The sequence below is a fragment of the Salvia splendens genome, chromosome 3 (assembly GCF_004379255.2).
Source record: "Salvia splendens isolate huo1 chromosome 3, SspV2, whole genome shotgun sequence".
Lineage (NCBI taxonomy): Eukaryota > Viridiplantae > Streptophyta > Magnoliopsida > Lamiales > Lamiaceae > Salvia > Salvia splendens.
Genome location: NC_056034.1, coordinates 5,659,439 through 5,681,189, shown reverse-complemented (window position 1 = coordinate 5,681,189; position 21,751 = coordinate 5,659,439). Strand labels below are relative to the sequence as shown.

At 36.4% G+C, this 21,751-nt stretch overlaps 2 protein-coding genes across 3 annotated transcripts; both read right to left on the bottom strand.

The window, feature by feature from the left end:
* Nucleotides 1-2,453: 2,453 nt before the first annotated feature.
* Nucleotides 2,454-4,876, bottom strand: LOC121794555 (inactive leucine-rich repeat receptor-like protein kinase CORYNE). Its single transcript, XM_042192766.1, has 2 exons — nt 3,447-4,876; nt 2,454-3,034 (listed from the first exon to the last, which is right to left on the bottom strand). Exons 1-2 carry the CDS (start codon nt 4,307-4,309, stop codon nt 2,725-2,727), a joined length of 1,173 nt encoding a protein of 390 aa, XP_042048700.1. The 5' UTR covers nt 4,310-4,876; the 3' UTR covers nt 2,454-2,724.
* Nucleotides 4,877-7,335: 2,459 nt separating this feature from the next.
* Nucleotides 7,336-16,760, bottom strand: LOC121794554 (ADP-ribosylation factor GTPase-activating protein AGD3-like). 2 transcript variants are annotated; one of them, XM_042192765.1, is made up of 20 exons: nt 16,170-16,760; nt 15,983-15,993; nt 15,035-15,111; nt 13,823-13,923; nt 13,289-13,359; nt 12,288-12,350; nt 11,844-11,888; nt 11,388-11,453; nt 11,243-11,290; nt 11,052-11,147; nt 10,928-10,969; nt 10,482-10,697; nt 10,248-10,379; nt 9,924-10,148; nt 9,742-9,828; nt 9,324-9,659; nt 8,929-9,074; nt 8,732-8,825; nt 8,159-8,643; nt 7,336-7,968 (listed from the first exon to the last, which is right to left on the bottom strand). In XM_042192765.1, the coding sequence occupies exons 2-20, from the start codon at nt 15,983-15,985 to the stop codon at nt 7,854-7,856; spliced, it is 2,448 nt and encodes an 815-aa protein (XP_042048699.1). In that variant the 5' UTR covers nt 15,986-15,993; nt 16,170-16,760; the 3' UTR covers nt 7,336-7,853. The 2 variants fall into 2 exon arrangements, with proteins under 2 accessions (XP_042048699.1, XP_042048698.1); XM_042192764.1 differs by lacking the exon at nt 15,983-15,993.
* Between the last annotated feature and the right edge of the window lie 4,991 nt (nt 16,761-21,751).

Sequence of the window (21,751 nt, the reverse complement as noted above, 5' to 3'; positions counted from 1 at the left end):
ATGAATTTCGCCTAGCGCTAGGCGGTCAAAATCCGTTGGGCTATGCGCTGGGCGATCCGCTCGGCGCCATTGCAGCGCCCGGATCGCCCATCGCATAGCCTAGCGGTTTTTTTTTTTAATTTTCGAAACACTATATATACGCGATTTGCACTTCATTTTCATTCGCACCATTTGTATTAACGAGTACTCTCTCTATCTTAATTTCTATACAAGATCAACACCGAGAAATGAGTAACGCGGGTGGTAGTAGTGGAGGTAGTGGGGGGACGCTGAGGAGTACGAACGTCGAATGGCCGAAGCGTTTGAGGCATATACCAACCGCGGGATAGACCAATGGATGCAAAGAGCCTTGCAGCCGGCGGTACCTCGACCTCGGCCAGTTGTCCATCGCCGACAAGTGATTGATCGTGATCACGTAGCTGCACATCAGCGCCTATACGAAGACTACTTCGCAGAGGAGCCGCGGTTCAACGCCAACCTTTTCAGGCGACGTTTTAGGATGAGCAGAGCCCTGTTTATGCATATTGTTAACGCCTTGGAGCAGCGATATATGTATTTTCGCTTCAGGCACGATGCGGCTGGCAAACCCGGCCACACATCTATTCAAAAGTGCACTGCGGCAATCCGGCAGTTGGCCTACGGAGGAGCGGCAGACATGTGGGACGAGTACCTCCACATCGGTGAGACGACTTCCCTGGAATGTATGAAGTATTTTCTGTGAGGGCGTGATTGAAATATTTAGTGATCAATACCTTCGAAGCCCTACCCCCCAAGACTGTCAGGATCTGATGCAGATGCACGGGGAGAAGCATGGGTTCCCGGGAATGTTAGGCAGCATAGATTGTATGCATTGGGAGTGGAAGAACTGTCCCACTTCCTGGAAGGGGTTCTACACGACCGGCTATAAGGGAAAGAATCCCACGATGATCCTCGAGGCCGTAGTTGATTACCGGCTGTGGATTTGACATGCGTATTTTGGGATAGCCGGGTCGAACAACGACCTCAACATCCTCAACTCGTCGCCCCTTTTCAACGAGCAGTGCCAGGGCGTCGGGCCGGCCATCAATTTTGTCGCCAACGGCAACCGGCATGATATGGGCTACTACTTGGCTGATGGGATATACCCTAGGTGGCCCGTGTTTGTGAAGACGATCCGATGCGCATCAGATGAGAGGAAGGCCTACTTTGCGGCACAACAGGAGTCGGCCCGCAAGGACGTGGAGCGCGCATTTGGTGTGCTCCAGTCTCGATGGGCGGCGGTTAGGGGTCCAACGCGTTTGTGGCATGTCGACTGCATTGCTGATATAATGTACGCTTGTATTATCATGGACAACATGATTGTCGAAGATGAAGGTGTACAACTGACGGATTAGGCCAACGACGATAATGAAGCCGGTCCAAGCCACGGCGTGGCCGTCCCCAACGCACGGAGTGGGGTACCTCACGATGAAGCCGGCCTCCTCCAAGCACATGCCGACATGCGCCAAACGGAAGCTCATATTCGACTCCAAAATGATTTAATTGAAGAGTTATGGGCGCGGAGGACTACTCGGAGTTAATTTTTTTATTTATGTAATTTTTTAAAATGTAATTTTTTTAAAATTTAAATAAAATTGTTGCATTTTCCCGTATATGTGGCGTAAATTTATTTCCGTATATTGTGTGATTGTTCATTATTTGTTTTATATAATTTTGAGTGATGTGGCTGTGCTATGGCTGAGCTATTTGCTTGTTTTGATGATGTGGCAGGAGGATTTTTAGTGCTGATGATGTGGCAGGAGGAGTTTGTGGTTAGGCTATGGCTGGGCGAAAACCATTGTGGATGCTCTAAGTGAATAGGGCGATCAAAATTTGTCATTCATTAATTTATCAATCATTGGAGTAAATTGTTTATCAATTTCTTTGAAATGATAATTTTAATATTCCCTGTTTGGTAAGGAAAATGGACTTTTAAAATTTCTTTCCCGGTAGATGATGAATTCAGTAAAAGGCTGGTCAAAATGTCAAATCTATGCACTACTACCACCCATCATATCAGTTTTTCCTTTAAATCTTCTCGAATCATTGTGATGTGAATTCAAGATATTGATTTCATCACTAAGTTGAAATCTATATATCCTCTTTGAAGTTTCAATAAACAATGGTTAATAACTTAATAGCATAATGTCTTGTGAACAAATGGAGTCGATGGAATTATTACCGTTTTCAAAAATTGAATTGTGTATCATCTCGCAAAAACTAGAAAATGGACGAATGAAATTACTCTAGCTAAAAACAAATTTGGGTTAAATTGCAAAAAGAAAGTTAAGGACCCCTTGTATTAATTTCTTGATAGGAAGGAATAATACGCATATCACAAAAATATCATTAACTCAGTACTCCTATTTTTTTAAAAAAATTTAAGCGCCGTTTCTATTTTTAAGCACATGGAGTAATTTGTATGTAAACTGTAATTTTCCAAAAAGAAGTAGACAATTAACATTAACATGTGTTAAAAAGTGGTGAAAATGTGAAATGAAATGACCTCTTCCAAAAAAACAGAGCAAACAAAATCATCCCCACCACCATGAGCAAATGCCTCCCTACTCCTCCATCACATCAATTTCTTCACTACACCAAGCATGAAACACACCAACGCAGCTGTCGGAGCTCAGCGGTTGCTCCCACGGCAAACTTAACCTATGCACGCTCTCGTGCCGTGGGAACAACCAAAAGCTTCTTGCTTCAGAAACTGTTCAGCTGAGTCAGCATGGAGACGAGCTCATCCGTTGAGGGGCGATCAGCAGGCAAGTCTGATAGGCACACAACCGCAATTCTAACAGCCATCAGCATCTCCTCCTCTTCCACTTCTTCTCCTAGAATGCTCTTGTCTAGCGCCTCCCGCCCCTCACTGGCTTGCTGCAGCTGCTGGAGCCACTGCCCTAAGCTCCCCCCGCTCGCTGCTTCACCAAAGAACGGGTCCAGCGGGTCCCTACCGGTTAATAGAACACCTAATATGACCCCAAAGCTGAAGACATCACTTTTATCTGTATACCTAGAAATCAATACCAAATACTAAGTTACAATTTCATTTCCACAAATAATAGTTCAAGCAATGGATTTCTTACTATTTAGTTTCTACTATATTCTACCAAAGTGAATATCAACTTTATATGATGATGATCAACACAAATATACTTTAATTTTATGCTTTACACAGCTTTTGCATAAAGCTTAATGCACTTTCAGCTGTCTGCAGATTCTATAACTTTTTCACATGACCAAAAGAGATAAGTTCTCTTCTTAATCAAACTTTTTCTAGATGCATAATCATCAACCAAGCACAATAGATCATTCATCAAACATGAAGTAATCAATCACACTAAATATGTCAATAAACATTAGTCTAATGAAGGACAAGCAAGTAGTATTAATTACTGCAGTAACATGTAAGCATTGCTTCATACCTACAGTTCTGAAAACACTCGGGGGCATTGTACCCCGATGCTGCTCGTCTGAAATCAGGAAGGACGGTAGCCAATCCGGAATCGGCCAGCCTAGGGTCGAACTGCGAGTTCAAGATGACATTCGAAGGCTTCAAGTTGTAATGCAACCTTCTCGGATCACAATTGAAATGAAGATAATACAACCCTTTCACAATACCAACACCAATTCGAAGCCGAGACTCCCACTTGAGCTCCAACTGATTCTCCCTCACTCTCCTCATTGCATCTTCAAGGCTCCCAGCCGGGGCAAAATCGTACACTAATGAGTATCCACTAGATTCACACACATAAGACCTCAAACTCATCAAATTCCTATGCCTCAAGCTAGCAAGAACCTCGAGCTCCTTGTGTATCTTTTTCCTCAAGGCCTTGACCCTAGCCCCGGCCCCACAGTCGGGCTCTAGCCTCTTGACTGCTACTACAAGGCCGTTGTCCAGCACGGCCTTGTAGTATCTTCCATTCGGGCTCGAGCTCAGAAGCTCCGAGCTGTTCGAGAGGGCTGATCTAAGTGTCCTAACAGATATTCTAGGTGTAAACAGCAGAGGGCCTTTGAGAATTGGAGCTCTATTCACATATTTCACAAAGTGCCTAAACAGCAAAGGTAAGAGAAGGGCACCAATCAATCCTGTCACACTCCCTAATGCTATGCTCAAGAAAATCCTCCTAAGCCTACTCTTGAGGCTGGGCGGCGGCGGAGGCTCGCCGGAGAAGTTCTTGCTCAGCCTATCTGCGCATTCAGCAGAAATTATATTGAGACAAAAAGCTACAAACACAACCATCTTCAATGCCTTGCTCGCACCAAGTTCCTGTCTTTTTTTCTCCATGGAAAGATAGTTATGAGCTAGCTAAAATATGAAAACAAAACCTCTCATGAAATAAAGAGTCCTAGATAAGCATGAGTTCCTACCATGTCTCAAACACAAGATTCCAAGGGCTAAGCAGTATGGAGAGGAGAGAGAGAATGGAAAAGCAAACTACATTTCCCCAATAAAAGGTGAAGAAAGTCACATCATTGAAGGAGGCCAGGCCACCAATTTCTCAGCAGTTTCTAGAGGAATCTTGGAGCCCCAAATGGCAAAAGACTGAAACTTTAAGCGAAAATTGAGGGAAAATGGGAGGCGGAATAGTATAAAATCAAAGGTGGTGTGAGGGGAAATGTTGAGAATGAAGGAGGAGGTGAATGATTACATCACATATTCCATCCTTTTTGCACCCACCTTGATCTTTATCTGTGTCTGTTTTCTACCTTCAAATTCAAACTGCGCCTGAGAGAAGTGGAGTGTGGGATAGTGTTAAAAATGGTGCAAACTGCGAAAGGGAAAAACAAAACCCATATTTCAAAAAGACAGGATTTTGCTAACATACGAATAACATTTCAAACCCAAAACATTCATACATGAATTGCATCAAAAACATCATGTTGGCCTCTTTTCTGCTAAAAAGATTATACTTTTAAACACTATTCTAATAACACCCACAGATTAAATTACTCTGATTTGCTGTGTCTTGGGCTCTTGTTTAACCCATTTTCACTTAGTATTATTGAAATTTGAATTTTCAAGAAAATCTTTTAATTCTAATAAATTCTTTATGAAGTGTCGCCATAAAAATTAGTACTATTACTACTACTGTTATTCATTGTAATTTAAAATTCCAGATAATAGTAGTAATAAGAAAGTGTAGGTAATCATAGATTCATAGTGATGAAGTTTTCTAGTGCATGGAGTATTTGAAATTTGTATGCACAATACACACGAAAATGCAAATAATGTAGGCATTGGACATGTACGCCAACGACAAAAGGGAAATATATGGATAATGTCATTATTGTATTCACTTGTACTTGTTACATAAATATAATTAATAACCTACAATTTTAAGAAAAGAAAATGCATTGACCTAATGTACTTTATATGCAATACTTTAAGATTGAAATAAATAAATAATTTAATAATTTATTGGCAGATCTTAAAATTGATATAAAATCAGAATTTAGCAAAATTTTGGAAAGTAAAAGCAAACACCTCTAAAATAAAAATGAGTTTTGTATGTATATACAAGAACATTCAAATTTTTTTTATTTTTTTCCCTGACTATAATTTTTAAATGTAAATACATGAAATTTGATTTTTTCTGATTTTCTCTCGAAAAACATTTCCAGTCAAATTAAAGCTAATGTGGAGTACACTTGACGTATTACTATCTACGTGGCGAAAGGTGGAAAATCAATAGGACAAGTTAAGCAATTTAAGAAAATGTGTTGCCCTAACTGTGAGATTTTTTTATTTTCCCCCAATGAACAATTTAAATCAAAATAAAATTATTTTGTAAATTGCTCTAATTTTACCTTTTTTTCTAATTTGTAATTTTTTATTGTTTGACGATAAATATTTTTTAATTATATTGAACTATGTATAATATCTTGAAAAATTAACACATTTTAAGAGATGTTACGAATTGAGATATTTGTGATTTTTATCTTTCAAATTGCATTCGATTAGAATAATGATTATTTTCATTTTTATAAACTAATACTTTATTTTTGTGATTTAATATGAATATATAACAATTTGCATATAAACTTTATTTTGATCAACAATTTTCTTTATTTAAATGATGTGTTATAAACAATTTAATGAAATATTATTTAAAAAGCTTCACTCTCTATGAATTTTGTGAACATAAATTAATACTCATGTCTGAATTATAAAGGTGTTGGACGATTCATGATTTTAGAAAAAAAGTTATAGTTAGGGAAAAAATTGGAAAATTTCAAAAGTGTGGAGGAAATTCTTGAAAGTCTCAAAGTTCGTGGGATATTCGAGAAAATCTTGAAAATTCGTGTATTTTCAAACAAATTACCCTTCTTTGTTCAAATGACGTTATTTTAATACTTGTCATTTTTTCCCACGCTAGCACTTTCGACTAACACGTCAGCTTCAATTTAAAGAAAAACTATTGTTTGGAGAAAAATTAGAAAAAAAAACTCAAAATTCATTTATTTAGATTCAAATATTAAAGTTCGGAGGAAAACCCAAAAAATGTGGAAAATCCATGCATTTACGGACAAATAACTCAATAAAAATACATGCAATGCAATCTCCTATTTCTTCACCGTTGTCCGTCAACTAAGGCCCAAGAAAATAATTGTTTACACGTAAAAAGTCTACGACTAAACTTTCTTAAACGATATAAGTACATACTTGTAGCAATTAAATTGAAGCGCATCATTGGATTCATAAATACAGTAATATGGTTTCTTGAATTTCTAAAGAAGTGCATTTTTGAATGCCACATTATAGAGTTGAATTACATTATCCTTTTTTTTTAGGCAAATGGGCCACGAATGTAACATTAGCCAGCATCTCAGCTAGAAATTTAGTATATGATTCTAATCTACTTTTTTGTTTTATAAAAGCATCTTATCCATTCTCAGCTGTCCAATTTTACGATTATTCTTTAATAAATTGATGGCTGAAAGCATAACATCATCGAATCTTGTGCGCTATCTCCACCCTCCATTTCCCTGCAATTTATGCACAAACCACTTTTCTCAAGATACCATAAATCCATAATCATTTTCTCTCTCTCTATTTATCAACATATTTGATATTCCTACCTTCTTTTCAATTACTAATGTTTCCTATTTCTATAAACTAAAGGCACCAATTTGAGATGGAATATTGGGGGAATGTATTTCTTATAGTAATAAATAGTCTTAAATCTAAAACTCAGCAAGATTTTATATGTCAAGTCCGTGGGCAAGTTTTCCTCAAAAAGGTCAAATAACTATTTCCATGCATAACTCTCTCTTTTTTACGTATAAATATTCATTCTTACAATGAAAATCTTGAAGAACCCCCAAAATCAATTAAATAAATAAATATTGTAAAAAGGGACCATCAAAATTACATGCACCACCTAATACAAAAGGAGTGAAGGCAAGAGAAATTGACAAGGCAAAACTCCTGTTCAAATTCCTGGCAAAGTATACACAAAAAGTTATGACTCAACACAAAAAACTCACCATCCTAACTAGCATGTACAAAACACACACCAACACACCAAAATCCCCCTCAACAACCCACCATTTTAATAAATAATAACTCAACCAACATTATATATTACACCAGTCTCATTACACCTAACCTCCCCATCACCATTAATCATAACGGCAAAATTAACCTCAGGATCGATGTACAAGCATATGCTACCTGCGAAGAAACCCGGGATTCATGAACGGCGTTCTCCATCGAAGAGAAAGCAATGACACATAATTACAGTAGACTGACTACCAACGCCCCCAATCACCACCATTCCTGCTTCAGTCCTTAAGAGATGTCTTGCTTATTTCCTTGATTTAGATCATCATCCATGTGATTCAGACAGAATCGCAAGGACCTCAGTGTCATCAAAACTATATTCTACAGCAAGCTGGAGTGAGGATCTTCCTTGGTAGTCAACAGCTCGTGGATCAGCTCCTCTGAAATGAACAGATTAGTCAGCGAAAGAGAACTAACTATCTATACACAATTTTTTATGGCAATTAAGCTCCACAATCTCTCAATCAGGTTTATTAATACCCAATATTAAACTCAAGTTAAGGTTTTTTAATCAACAATTAGAATGTAATTAGAGCAGAAGCATTATGCCTCATTCAAATGACTTGTTACCTTGTTAGGAGAAGCTTTGCTAACGCTGCTTTGCCTTTAATGATACACCGGTGAAGGGGTGTGTGTGACCTGGAATCAGTGGCATTTATGTTTGCACCATATTGCAAAAGAAGCTCTATCATTCCTAAATCCGCAGTTTCACAAGCAAGGTGAAGCAAGGAGCATCCGTCGATATCCTCAACAGAACTGTTGTCTTTGCTTGTACATGCTGGGTTTATGGAGCTTGGAAATGTATCATGCAACATCTCGGCTTCCAAGCAATCAGAGTACGGATCATGAGCAGTCTGCTCTTGCAACAGCATTACTTTGGCAAGGGTGAGAGACGAGCTACTAGCTCCTTGCCCATAAATAGCATTTATATCTATTCCTGAGTTGACAATGAGCCCATAGACAGCCTTCTTATCATTGACACGGACACCATCCCACATCTGCTGTGCTAGAGGCTGGTGGTCCATGGCCTTCTGAACAAAAAATTTATCCGCATACTGTGCCAGTGGAAGCAGAAGCAGCTTATATATAAGATGAGAGATAACGAGATACTCGATAAAAAATAAGAGATTGATAAGAAATTACCTTAGCATGAATAAATTTCTCCTTTGTAGAAATTGAATCTGCGGGACTGGGCTTGCTGAAGTAAAGCATTTGTGGCTTATTACTCTGGTACAATCTACAGAAAAAAAAAAGGAATAAATAATTAATGATGTGCATAGATTTTATACCAAAAGCAGCTCGCCAAAGCACATAATTTATTAAGTTAAAATAAGCATTACCCTGTCGGACCAAGCTCGACTTGGAAGACACCCTTTGACTGCAGTAATTCCTCCCATACTGAATTTGCAAAGGTGTTTCCCAGAGATTGAAATAGATTTAAAACAGATGGCTCCCAGACCTTAACATCGAGAGTTAGTGACCTGACCTGCAAGGAGGAGCAAGAATGGAATTGCATGTTAACTCATACTTTAGAGCAAAATTATGTGTTGAACACAACACAAAATCCAGTAAACATTTGCTTCAAGAGATTATGAAAGCTATAGGTGAACAGTTTTTAATTAAGATCCCAAACATAGGGTAGGCAATTAAATTGCCTTCTGCTAGCGAATTAAAAGCTGGGATATTGAATAGTGGTGTCCTAGTGCTAAGCTTAGTAAAATTATGTAGCCTATACCTTAGATATGTGCACACCAAGATTACGGTGAACACCAGAACATTCAATGCATACAAGAACGCCAAGATTCAAGGATGCCCAATCTGGTTCAGAAGCACCACAATCAGCACATTTGTCATTACCACAGACTTTTCGCAGTACATCAATTGGCTTCTCGGTTTTTACACCAGTTCTTTGCTGTTGTGAGTTTCTCAGAGGACGGTCTATCTGTAACGAGTTAAATCTCTCTGATGTGTACTCCTCAATTGCTCCATGATCAAAGTCGGCACTTTCAAATGAACTACTCTCACTAGTGGACCGATGATGACCACTTCCCATTGGACTAGTGGGTAAACACTGAATAAACGACGGGAAACCTTCAATCATCAGAATTTTACTAATTACAGATTATTAGAGTATAACATCTAAGAAAAGTTACCCTATCAGAAGTCTGAGAACTCAACAATGAGGCTATCACCCCCGTTATTTTCTCAATCCAATCCATTTGATCCAGGGCACTCTCTGCCTGACAAGCAAAAGGAATAATTTATGAAAATTGAAATAATAGCATACTTGAGAGGTAAAGAGGCATACAAACTATATAACTGTAAGAAAACAGACCTGGAGTGTATAGTTCTTTGTTGGGGATATTATTCTGAAGCAGAATCTTAAATCTGATTGGTCGGCATCAACTTTTATCGTTGAAGTCAACAAGTTTACTGTGTGATGAGCAACAGATTTCTCATCGTGTACCCCTCCATGATAATGAGAAGACAACCAACGACTTAGCAATCCAGAACCCAATTCCGAACTATTTCTTTGATTAGCAAGTTGAGTGCCTGAGCCCTGCAGTTAATGATATCTCGTGGGATTAAAAGGACTGGATTTCTAGAGAAAAGCAGCATCTCATTTTTACACAAGTGTATAATTCAAGTATCTACTCACAGAAGGTTTGCTGCTTCTTTTGCGATAATAGTACAGCATACCCCGGCTATCAAGGACAAAGAACCTTCTTTTCCAATCACCCCTCAGGTTTGAGGATCTCTTCGAAAGGTAACCCTGTCTAATTGTTTGGACCTGAATGAAATTCCAAGCTTCAGGAGGCAGACAAATAACAAAATGAAATATAAAACAATAAGCTAGAGAAACAGTTGGTCATTAACGTCAAAGCTCTTTAACCTTTCCTCTTGCAGCAGATTGCATGACAGCCTCTATCATCTTATGCGAACTCCTTCCAATGGCTTGGATTCCATCTCCATTTGGAGATCCTTTTGAACCATTTGAGGACCACCGGCTCTCTCGATCAATCTGGCGTTTATATTCTTGCATTCTCTCATTAAGAGCTGCTTGCTCATAGTTGGATCTCTCTTTTGATTGTTTTGCATAAGTTGAGACCTGTACCAAATATTAATCATCAATATAATATTTCTCTTGAGTCATAATATTATAGAACTCATATAGTGTGTCCAACATACTAATGAACTAATTAGCATGAAAACATAATGTTGCTGAGTATTATTATTAAGGATTTATGAAAAGGAAGAACTTTGGAAATCACAAATAATCATCATAAGTTTTATTCTCAACTAGTTCAACAACCAAAAGAAATCAAAAGTAAGGCAAACCTGGTTAATATATGGTTCCATCTGATGCAACAGCTCATATCCCTACACAAAACAAAGAATAAAGGAGTTGGAAAGGACAGTAACACTAGATTAAGATATTCGACCACTTCACACTTAGTTCGACCTGTTTGAAATAGCGCAGATGAGAAGCCATTGTTTCACTAACTGCTTCTAAGAACTCAAACCTTTTCTTTGCTTCAACATTTGAAAGAGCAGTGACCTGGACGGAAAGAATATAAAATTAAGCATAAACTATCATTTGAGAACCTTAATTCGACTATGAAATAATTAAAAACAGTAAATGGAATCACAAACCAGATTAAATCGCGCCTGTTCAAAAGTTGACCGAGCATGATGGAGCTCCTGGTTACATCCAAGAGACAATGTTATTATGCATGTGGTTAAGGGTATTATATGGACTTTATGATTTAGCATCATAGCGACAAGTTTGATGGTTTACCTCCTCCAGGACAGTTGCTACATCGCTTCTTGTGCCTTTTCGTAATGACAAAAACTTCTCACGAGCCTGTAGAACTATAACAGATTTACTAACAAAATTTACTCATGTTGCCGACGAAGTCAATCATAATAAACACCCCACCAATATTTAAACTTATTGAAATATCTCGGCCCAGCATATTGGCTAATCTGATGCTAAAAAGGAAAAGCAAATCCGTTTAGCCTACTCATGGAAAGTGTACAACTTCATGAAGTTTCTTACAGAAGAAACTGACAACCCCAGAGTACTGAAGCAATGGTTATGGTGTTTTAGCACTTGATATAGTTGTACTCATCCCATGCTCATTATAATGACCCTATCTGGCACATTATGAATATTATCAAGGACCTTCATGGCTGAACTTCAGGAGAAAGGCACTGGACACTACATGAGAATCAATATGGTATGGAACATTACCTGGTCATAGAGAAGACTAGCCTTGTCAAAGCGTTTACGTGCCTCCTGCGTGCTAAAATCTATTAGAGAAATTATCAAAAACTATAGACAGCATAATACACTTTCAGTAGACATGTTAATTGCAGAATGAGATATGAGTCCAATAAATGCATGGGGGTAGGGGGTAGCTCAATAAGATGATGATAATAATAAATAATTCCAGACCTAGAACATAGATTGGATGCATGGAATACTGAATCTAAGTTGTGGAAGGAATGCGGTGGGAGATTTGGGGCGTAATGAAGAATACTAGAATTCATTCAACTAGTACTCCAGAAATTTTGATGTATTAATTGCCGATGAAAGATGGCCTATATGCCCAACAAGCAAATAGCATATTCCGTAGTTTTTCTATCAGGATCAAAAGACGAATTAAATCTAAAAGAGTCAAAAGGCAAAGAGTACCTTGACATCATGCAAATCTAAATTTACAAACTGCAGCAATCGATCATTTAGCAAGTGTTCAACCTGTACAAGCAAAACGCAGAAAAGTTGAATACAATATCATTATCAAGGGAGCATCTTAAGTTCACAATCAAATACAATACCCCTATCAAGGAAATGCGTTCATAATAGTTGATATGACAATGTATGTCAAAGTTACAGGTGAAGTACAGCTTGTTAATATCTTATATGTATTCTGTCCCACATCGGTGATGTAACATAGCCTAGTTTAGTCTCTTGTACTATATATATGTTACCTATGTTGAATAATATAATACACTACTACTTTCTCCACTATGTCCCTTTATTTTACTGTTCTACATGGTACCAGAGCGGATTTGAATCCGTCACTAGGTTAGTCTGCAAATTAGGGGTTTTTTCTCTGCCTGCTGCTGCTCTTCCTGCTCCGTTGCTCTGCGCTATTATCTGCCTGTTGTTCTACTCTGCGTTGCTCTGCGCTATTATCTGCATGCGCTCTTGCCCGCTGCTTATTTGCCTGCGCTCTTGCCTACTACTTATTTGCCAGCGCTCTTGCCTGCTGCTCTGCATAGGATGTACTCTCGTTTTATCATGTCTGATTTTAGACCGCCTATTGGAACCACCATTAAGCTGAATGGTTCCAACTATATGCTTTGGTCCCGTGCTTTTCTCCTATTTTTGGGATCACAGAAGAAGAAAAGCCATGTTCAAACTGCCCCGCCTGCTACTACAGATGCCAACTACGACACTTGGTGTGCTGATGACTCCTCCGTCATGACTTGGCTTCTCAATAGCCTAGAACCAGCTATCAGTCAAAATATCATGTGCTTGGATAGTGCCAAAGCCATGTGGGACAGAATACATATAAGATATTAACACAGCTCAAGTCCCCAACTAGTTTCATGAGACCGATAAGACACGTTTTTCCTCACGGTTATCAGCTATAAACAGTATAGGTATAGGCCAAACTCATAAGTGCATACCTGAGATCTAAGAACTTCTTTGTATGTCCCAATTTCCCTCAATGCAATAGTGAATTTTGTCATAACAGGACCTACAAGTACAAGAATTATAAATTAATAGCAATTTTAATCAATTGACTGATAGAAGCTCAGCGCCATGACAATAAATAGGAGATTTTATCAATAATAGAGCGAAATATATTGTGGAACAAGATCAAGCAAAATAAAAAAGCACGTGGTCTGTAAAGATCGAGAAAATATTTGATATGCCAAGAACCATAAGACAATATATTCTTTAGGTGAATAGCATGCGGTGCGATGTTGAGGTATGGAAAGTAGATAACATTTCATTAGATCAGTTAAACAAATATTAGAATGGCAAAGCGTTTCTAGATCACACAAGTTAGAAAAAAAAGGTCAATCGTAGGAGTATTCCAATGGATTGAAATTTGACACTTGAGCATCCCACTTTCCAGTGCTGTTGATGAAGATAAATATTTATGCATGACATTTAACTAGATCGCAACAGGTAATTTATAGAACATTCATTCATACCTCCAAAGGCAACACTAATAGGGTCATTATGGCCTCCACCAAAGGTTTCCAGTGCACTGGCGAAAGCTATGTCTCCATCATATCCCTCACCGAGTCCTTCACTGCAAAAAGAAAAAGATGCTTCAAACTTTCGAAATAGACTCCACATTATCACATAGAAAAATACTCCCTCCGTCCACCATTAAATGTCCCATTTTTCCTCTTTCGTCTGTCCGCCAATAAATGTCTCATTTCACTTTTACCATATTTGGTAAGTGGACCCTACATTCCACTAACTCATTCCACTCACATTTTATTATAAAACCAATATATAAAAGTAGGCCTCACATTCCACCAACTTTTCTACACACTTTACTTCATAAAGTCAAACAATTTCTTAAAACCCGTGCCGGTCAAATATGGGACATTTAATGGCGGACGGAGGGAGTATAAAAGAACAAGCAAGTGTAGTTTAATAGAAACTCAAGGAATAGTTCGATGGTGCAGCTCACTAGAACTTTGGAGCACCTTGCTCCAGATTGATAAGTTGGCTCTTAATTTTCCCAAAGAAGAATCACTACTATGTAAGAGAAACGACTCTCCTTCACTAAGAAAGACTACAGTCAAAGTAGCTTCAACTGATAATTTGTACTCCCTCCGTCCCACTAAATGGGAAGCATTAGTGTTGTTTTGTGAGTTAAGTGGAGAGAGAAAAAAATAAGAGATAGAAAAAAGTAGAGATGATGTTTTTTCCATTTTAGGAAATGTGTCACTTTTAGTGCGACAATCCAAAAGGGAAAACGTCTCACTTTTGGGACGGAGGGAGTAACAACTAATAAAAAGTGTTTTTTTTTCTACATTTTGAAGATGGCATTTAAGCAAAGCATACATTGTCTGTGGTTATTGTGTGAATTATTACACCACTCAGTATCAGCATAAATTAGGCAATAGCTTATAACAGTTTTGGCTTGAGTTTCAGGCACCACTAAGCATTGATGCAATGAAACCACATATATAAGAGAAGCAAGCATACTCATTTCTACGCAAGAATACTCATTTCTACGCTAGAATACTCATTTCTACTTAGTAATTAAAAAATCATAGATAGTCCGTACTTAATTTGAGGTCCAAACCAAATAGTGCTAACATGCAGTACCATAAAAACCAAGAAATATCAGAGGAGATGAAAACATCATGACCACAGAAAATAAAGCATAACAATACTGGTCTCACGTGTATCTTCGACATCCTTTGCAAAACTTCAAACATCTTTCCCCCAAGGAGTCAGCACTTTCCTCCAAAGTCTGTATCTGTTTATAGATAAAGCAGAGTATCAGAACTACCATTGGGAAAAAACATCGACAAACATCAAGAAGCAAATGTAGAAGGAATGAAATCAAATTTATACAACTAAGTATGACATGTCCGAGAAGTAAGTACAACTTGTAATTTACAACAGAATGAGCTCAAATTTACTGGAGTAATACATAAGCTCAGACAGTATCAGAGACTAGCAAAGTCTTAAATATAGGATCATCTTTGCTTTCTCTGAAATGTGTATGCCATCAAAATATTTCTAGTATATCTTTGAATGTGAAGAGTTCAACGTAGCTTAGATTCTGATGGAAGTCCGGTTATTTTGTTCAATATCAGGGATAACATAACTCTTGGCATCATCAGACACACACAAACTCTTAAGGAACATAATATGTTGAGCCTAAAGAAAGATATGGGCAACAAGAAAATGTCACAGTTCCAGGACTTCCTTACTTTCTTTAAATGAGGACGAACAGAAATTGAAGTCTAAAAGGCAAAGGATGGAATTAAAGGAGTAGTACATGCTTGTATAATTGGATAGGTTATCAGTGTGTGAGAAAATTGAATGCAGACTACTGTCACTTTAACAAGTCAGGTACTGGGGGGAAATTAAGCACAAAAAACCCAGCATTTTTCAATTTTGAGACATGAGCTAAACCTAAACATTTTTACCAAAAGTTCTGTTAAATTCAGAGGATCAAAGCTTGCAAAGATTGGATCAATCGGTTCAAAGATAATCTAACAAGGACAAACAACTATTAATCGGTTCAAAGATAATCTAACAAGGACAAACAACTAAAATCACACAGCTAAATGGGATGGTAATATATTATCAGAAAAGCAGGAAATCCAGGGAAAACTAACCATGATTTCAGCTTTGAACAGCCAGAAAAGGTGGAAAACAATTAAACCAATCATCACCAAGAAAAAAAAATAAATAGGATTTTAGTAACAGTCTCAGATTCTCCAATACTAACTCAATAAGCTTAATTGCAGCAAACAGACAAAAGAAAATTCAAAAAGTGAGTGTAAGAAAGAAAGGAACGCCAACCTGCTTACGGAACATCGGAGAGTCATCAAGCTTAGCAAAATGCATGTTTGCAGACACAATTTTTCTGCTCTGTTTTACCTTTTTTGGTTCTAGACAAAATTAAATTTCATCAGACTTCCATAGAGAGGTGACAACATGGATCTTTACCTCTCCTTAAGCTTAAGAAGTCACTACAATAACTATCATTTCTGCCGATTTCAGAAACTCACTGATCCAACTCTACCTTCAAATCTCAGCTCTAAGAGAACGCAATAGGAAAAAAAATAATAATTGCTTCGATATAAGTTTATTCGAAATTTACTTTTCCTTGAAAAACAAAATGCGGTTTTTTTCTTTCCCAATTTAACACTTTTCCATTAAAGACTAAAGTGGAGTAGACAAAAATAACATTATGTTGGTACAAAACCCTAGAAGAGGAACCCAAACCCTAGGGGAAAGGAAAGTGAAGAAATAGTGAGAGTGGAGACCAAGTGAGATAGAGAGATTATCTGTTTCTGTTAATGGAGAAACTTGGGAATTGATGAATGTTTTGTTGAAGAATCAGTGCCCTTTTCTCAATTACTTGGATTTTACTAATAATTTTGGAATATGGTTATTTCTATTTTATCACAATACAAGCATATTAATAATTTTGGAATATGGTTATTTCTATTTTATCACAATACAAGCATATGATGATTTTGATATAACACACAGACAGCTTCTGAAAATTTTACATTTTTTTCTACTCCAAATCTCCAATACTTTTTGTATGTGAAGAGTAATATTCGGATTTGAGTCTCGAGCATATCAAGAATATATCTATTGCCTTGTGTTTTTGGTGGTGGCCCACTATTCTTTTAATTAAATGTTCAGGAATTATATTCGGTATATTCAATTTTTAATACTTTTCCACAATCTAAAGTAGAGCTTTCAGTTTCAAGGTATAGTTTCCTGAATTTATTTTGAAAGTTTTGTTATATACTACTATTTAGGGGCGGCAATATAACTAGATTCTCGCAGGTAGCCATCTCTAATAAAGTGTTTTTTCCTGAATTTATTTTGCCAGTTTTTCATGACAAATTAGGAATGTCAATTAATTTAGCATCTTATGGATGACCATATTGGTCAAACCCTAATAAAAATGAAGATTCGTGTGGATAAATTATAAGTAAATGAAAAAATTGGTGTGTACCTGACCCGTTGTGATCCCAATATCTAATACACACAGAATCAGACATTTATATTATAGTAGTCTTATTTTTGTTTGTATTTTTGCAGTTGTTTGATTGTAGTTATTTCTCTTCCAATGTCAAGGTTGTGGTGAGAAATGAGAATGAGACATTTATAATATGGTAACAACTAACAACATTCATTCTCATTGTCTTTGATAAACAAAGTCATTGTCTTTCATTAATTACTACAGTATGTTACTTCAGTTTGACCATTTCATAACATTATTGATTCGTAACAGCCAAAATTTAACCACCCCCACACCCAAAATAGAAATAGAGATGGCTAATAATAATATTCCTTTTTTAATCTTTTTGGTGGACGTATTTATATAGATATATTATGGATTTATTTATTGTTTATCATCATGTCTTCTGTTGGATTCCCTTCCCGGTCTAAAAGAGTCTACATTGATTATCTGATTTTATTGGTTTATTCTAACATACCAAACTGGTTGATTAATTTATCTGTATTGAATGTAGTATATCTCATGGAGTAATATTTTTTTGTCAGTAAATTAAGATTTGTTGTAAAATTAATTTTATTCAATCAAAATTTAAACACAAATACAATTTAATGTACCAAACAAGAAGTGACTTTACATATTTCACTTATTTCTAGCATATCAAACACTCATCAACATCAACTTAGTCATCCAAAAGTAAATAATTTAATGTGTGATTTTTTATTTTTAACAAGGGCTCCTTGTGTTAGATATTGGCACGACCTAATCGTACTTGATTTAATTTAAAGTAACGGTAACAGTGAAAATAGAAAAATGGAGTAGTATTAATAATGGTCCACATACTCTTTAAATTCGAAATGTTTTTTGGAATGAACATCATATTTCTCTTATTTATAAAAATCAAGATATGGATATGGATTGCAAACACCGTCTCCAAGTTAGAAATAAAGTTGATTTAGAATAAAGTTTATCCATCCGACTTAAATATAAAAATAAAACTAAAATAAGTAAATATACATGGGGAGTGATGTTATGATGTATAGAAGTCATGATGAATTCCATTAAAAGGGAGTAGAATAGGCGTTATGAGTTGGATTAAGAAAGGCATCACTAATTTATAGGGTGATTGCACTATTGCTATGTATGGTAGTAGTGTGGTACATGATACTAGTAGTATATATTTATGCAAGTGTCAATTTTTTTACTATAATCAAATAGTACAATCTAATTGCACAGAATGCTCTAGCTAATTGGATTAGTGGACAACCACTAAATGCTGAGTAAGCATATTTAGCTAGCTTTATAATTACTCCATTTTGTGATATTTTGTCAAATAGATTTGGAGGCGGTGGCGTTATCACTTTTTACATTATTATCAATAGTATTGTTGTATTTTTTGTTAAAAGAATACTTCTACTACTAGTAGTAACGAAGCAAGAATTCTCAGATCAAATGAAAAAGTGAAAAGAATGGTGCTTTTTTTAGGCAGCAACTATGGCCTAGCTTTGTTTTACTTTTTGACTTCTGCAATTTCTTTTCTGCTTTTTTCATATATATTGTTCTCATATTTGAAATCACTAGTACTAGTAATTTATTTATACATGCAATATTGTCATTTGATGATAATGAAATATATAGTATTACTTTTCCCATCACATCAAAATATGGGTATTTAAAATGACATCAGAATTACATAATTGGTAAAGTAAGAAAGGAGAAGAAGGATAGTGAGATCAGTATTATTATTAGTGTTTAATGAGTTGTAATGGTGTGTTATAATAGTATAAGTTTTAAATAAATTGATGTATATGAGTATTGAGTTGGGATAAAGTGCACATATTTTTATTCAACGAGAAAATAATTTTTACTAATTTATTAGGAAGAAAATTTGGGTGTGCGGCATTGCACCATGCGCGCCCGCCGCCACCTATGCAAAACAAAGCACTGATAACATTAATTATGGAATATTATCATCTAATGATAATGAAACATGAGATACGATATGAAAATAAGAAAAATCAAAGACATTGGATTATTGGAATAATAAGAATATAACATTTGATCCTAGACCTCTTCAGCTGAGACAGAAGATCGCCATGTATTGCCTTTCACGGTTTCAGCCAAAGAACCAAATTTTACTAATTTATTACCAAAAAATAACATAAACTAATCTAGCCGATTATTCACACTTACTTTTTCGTCCGCCAGATATAAAACTTGATTACTCAATAATTCATTATATCTACATGACTACAGAATATATGCTACTTGAATTGATTCAACAACATCAACTCTATTTCAGGATTTGCCAAAAAAACTCTAAACAGTGATAATTACTAAATCAAATATTGATATAAAACCAATTAAGAGGCACGGGAAGCGTAACTCAATTAATAAGACGTTTCCTTCCAACTAATAAATCAGAAGTTCGAGTCAGCGTGGTATAGATAAAATAAATAGTGAAAAAGGAAAATAAAAAAATTAAGTGGCACCAGGGTAAGTGCGAAAAGACAAAAAATTTCAAGGATTTTACGCGAATAGTACTGTACCATTTTACAATTTTCTTTGCACATAATACTTGCACCAAAAGGGACAAGTTAAATTTCAAAATGAAAAAAGAAAAACACAATAAATTTCTCGAATTTCCCAAAAAAGCAATGACACCTGCCATTGGGCGCGCCCGAAGCCCACGTCCGATACATCGTCCGCGTCCGCGCCATTATGGGGGCGGCGGACGATGGCAAGCATTTTACTTAAAAAAATGCATTTGCCAAGGTTCAAACTCAGGTCTATTGCTTGGAAGGCAATAGTCCTAACCATTGGGCTACACACACTACTTGAGTTATCTTGAAAACTAAATTATTTTATACATTTATTAAGATGAAAATGCGATAAAAATTAATTTTTATAACATGAATTTTTCTTATTTTAAATCCAATTACATTACTAATAATGTGACTCTACTCTTGACTAACTCATAAGCATATGAACATTAATTTTTATAAATGTATTATTTTTTTTAAATGAAATGGAGTTTTTTCTCAATTTTTGTAGTTATTTAAATATTTAAATAAAAGAAAATGCATAGGGCGCGCCATAGGGCGCCCCACTGCAGGTGGAGGCCTGGAGGGTAAGAGGATAAAACTGATGACGTGGTGCGCTCCACGGCTAATGGCCAAGTATGTGTACAATTGCATTCGCCCCCCCCCCACCCCCAACAACATTTGTGCCTTGCGTATGTCGTTGTATTTTCGTACTCTCAAGGGTAATACCGTCATTAACTAATTCAATCCGAAAACATGATCCAATATTTTTATTGAGTAATACTCCCTCCGTCCCGCACTACTTGCACTTATTTCCTTTCTGGGCGTCCCAAGTTATTTGCACTCTTTCCATTTTTACTTGCACTTATTTCCTTTCTGGGCGTCCCAAGTTATTTGCACTCTTTCCATTTTTAGTAGCAATTTATACCTACAGCCGTAATTGTTGACTTTGTCTATCACTCATTCCTTAATCTCCGTGTCCAAAAGGAAAGGTGCGAATAGTGCGGGACGGAGGGAGTATATGCTCAAATTGGCGAAATGATGATGACCTAGAGATTGCAAAACAAGGAACAATCTGCCACGTGAGATGCATCGATTGCCAACCCAGACACACGAAGAAAAACAATCATGAAAAGGAAATAAATAAAAATTAAAAATTCAAGAGAAAAAGAAACGAGGGGTCGCATTTCATTAAATATTTGTGGAGGTACAGAAAAAGATGTAATTCTGAAATTAAAAATAAATAAGAGAAAAGGAAAATACAAAGAAAAAGTTAAAGGAGAAGCAGATGGGGACAGTTTACAACTAAGGCCACCGATGCCCAGACAATTCCATCCTTTTCCAATTCCCTTTTCATTATTACTACTATCTATTAATCCTTTTTCTCAGAATTTTCCTAAGTAGTATGATTATATTTTCCCAAGATTTAATAATTACTAGTACAACTGTACATGCCATGATCTCATGTATTCGTACAGTTTATAGTAAGTACTACTATTATGTTAGTTTTTGTACTTGGTATGAGTGTGACTTTATATTCACAAATCACAATTATACCTTAAATAGCATAATTTTTACCAGCTACGCAGCTATAAAAAGATCCATGGTATATTAGAAATTGGAAGGAGGGCATCCAAATGTCTTTACATAATCATATAGCCCTGCCCTATATGTTTAATTTATTTTGGACTTTGGAGTTATTTTAGTAGTAAAATAAGGAAGATACAATTGCATTTGATACTTGGCTATAACTCAAAAGGCAAAACTCTGCCTGCCATTCAACTTCTTTCACTTACTTTTCAACCGTCAACATAATGAACTTTGATGATATGAAACGCTCCCCAATCTCTGCTCATAGCCAT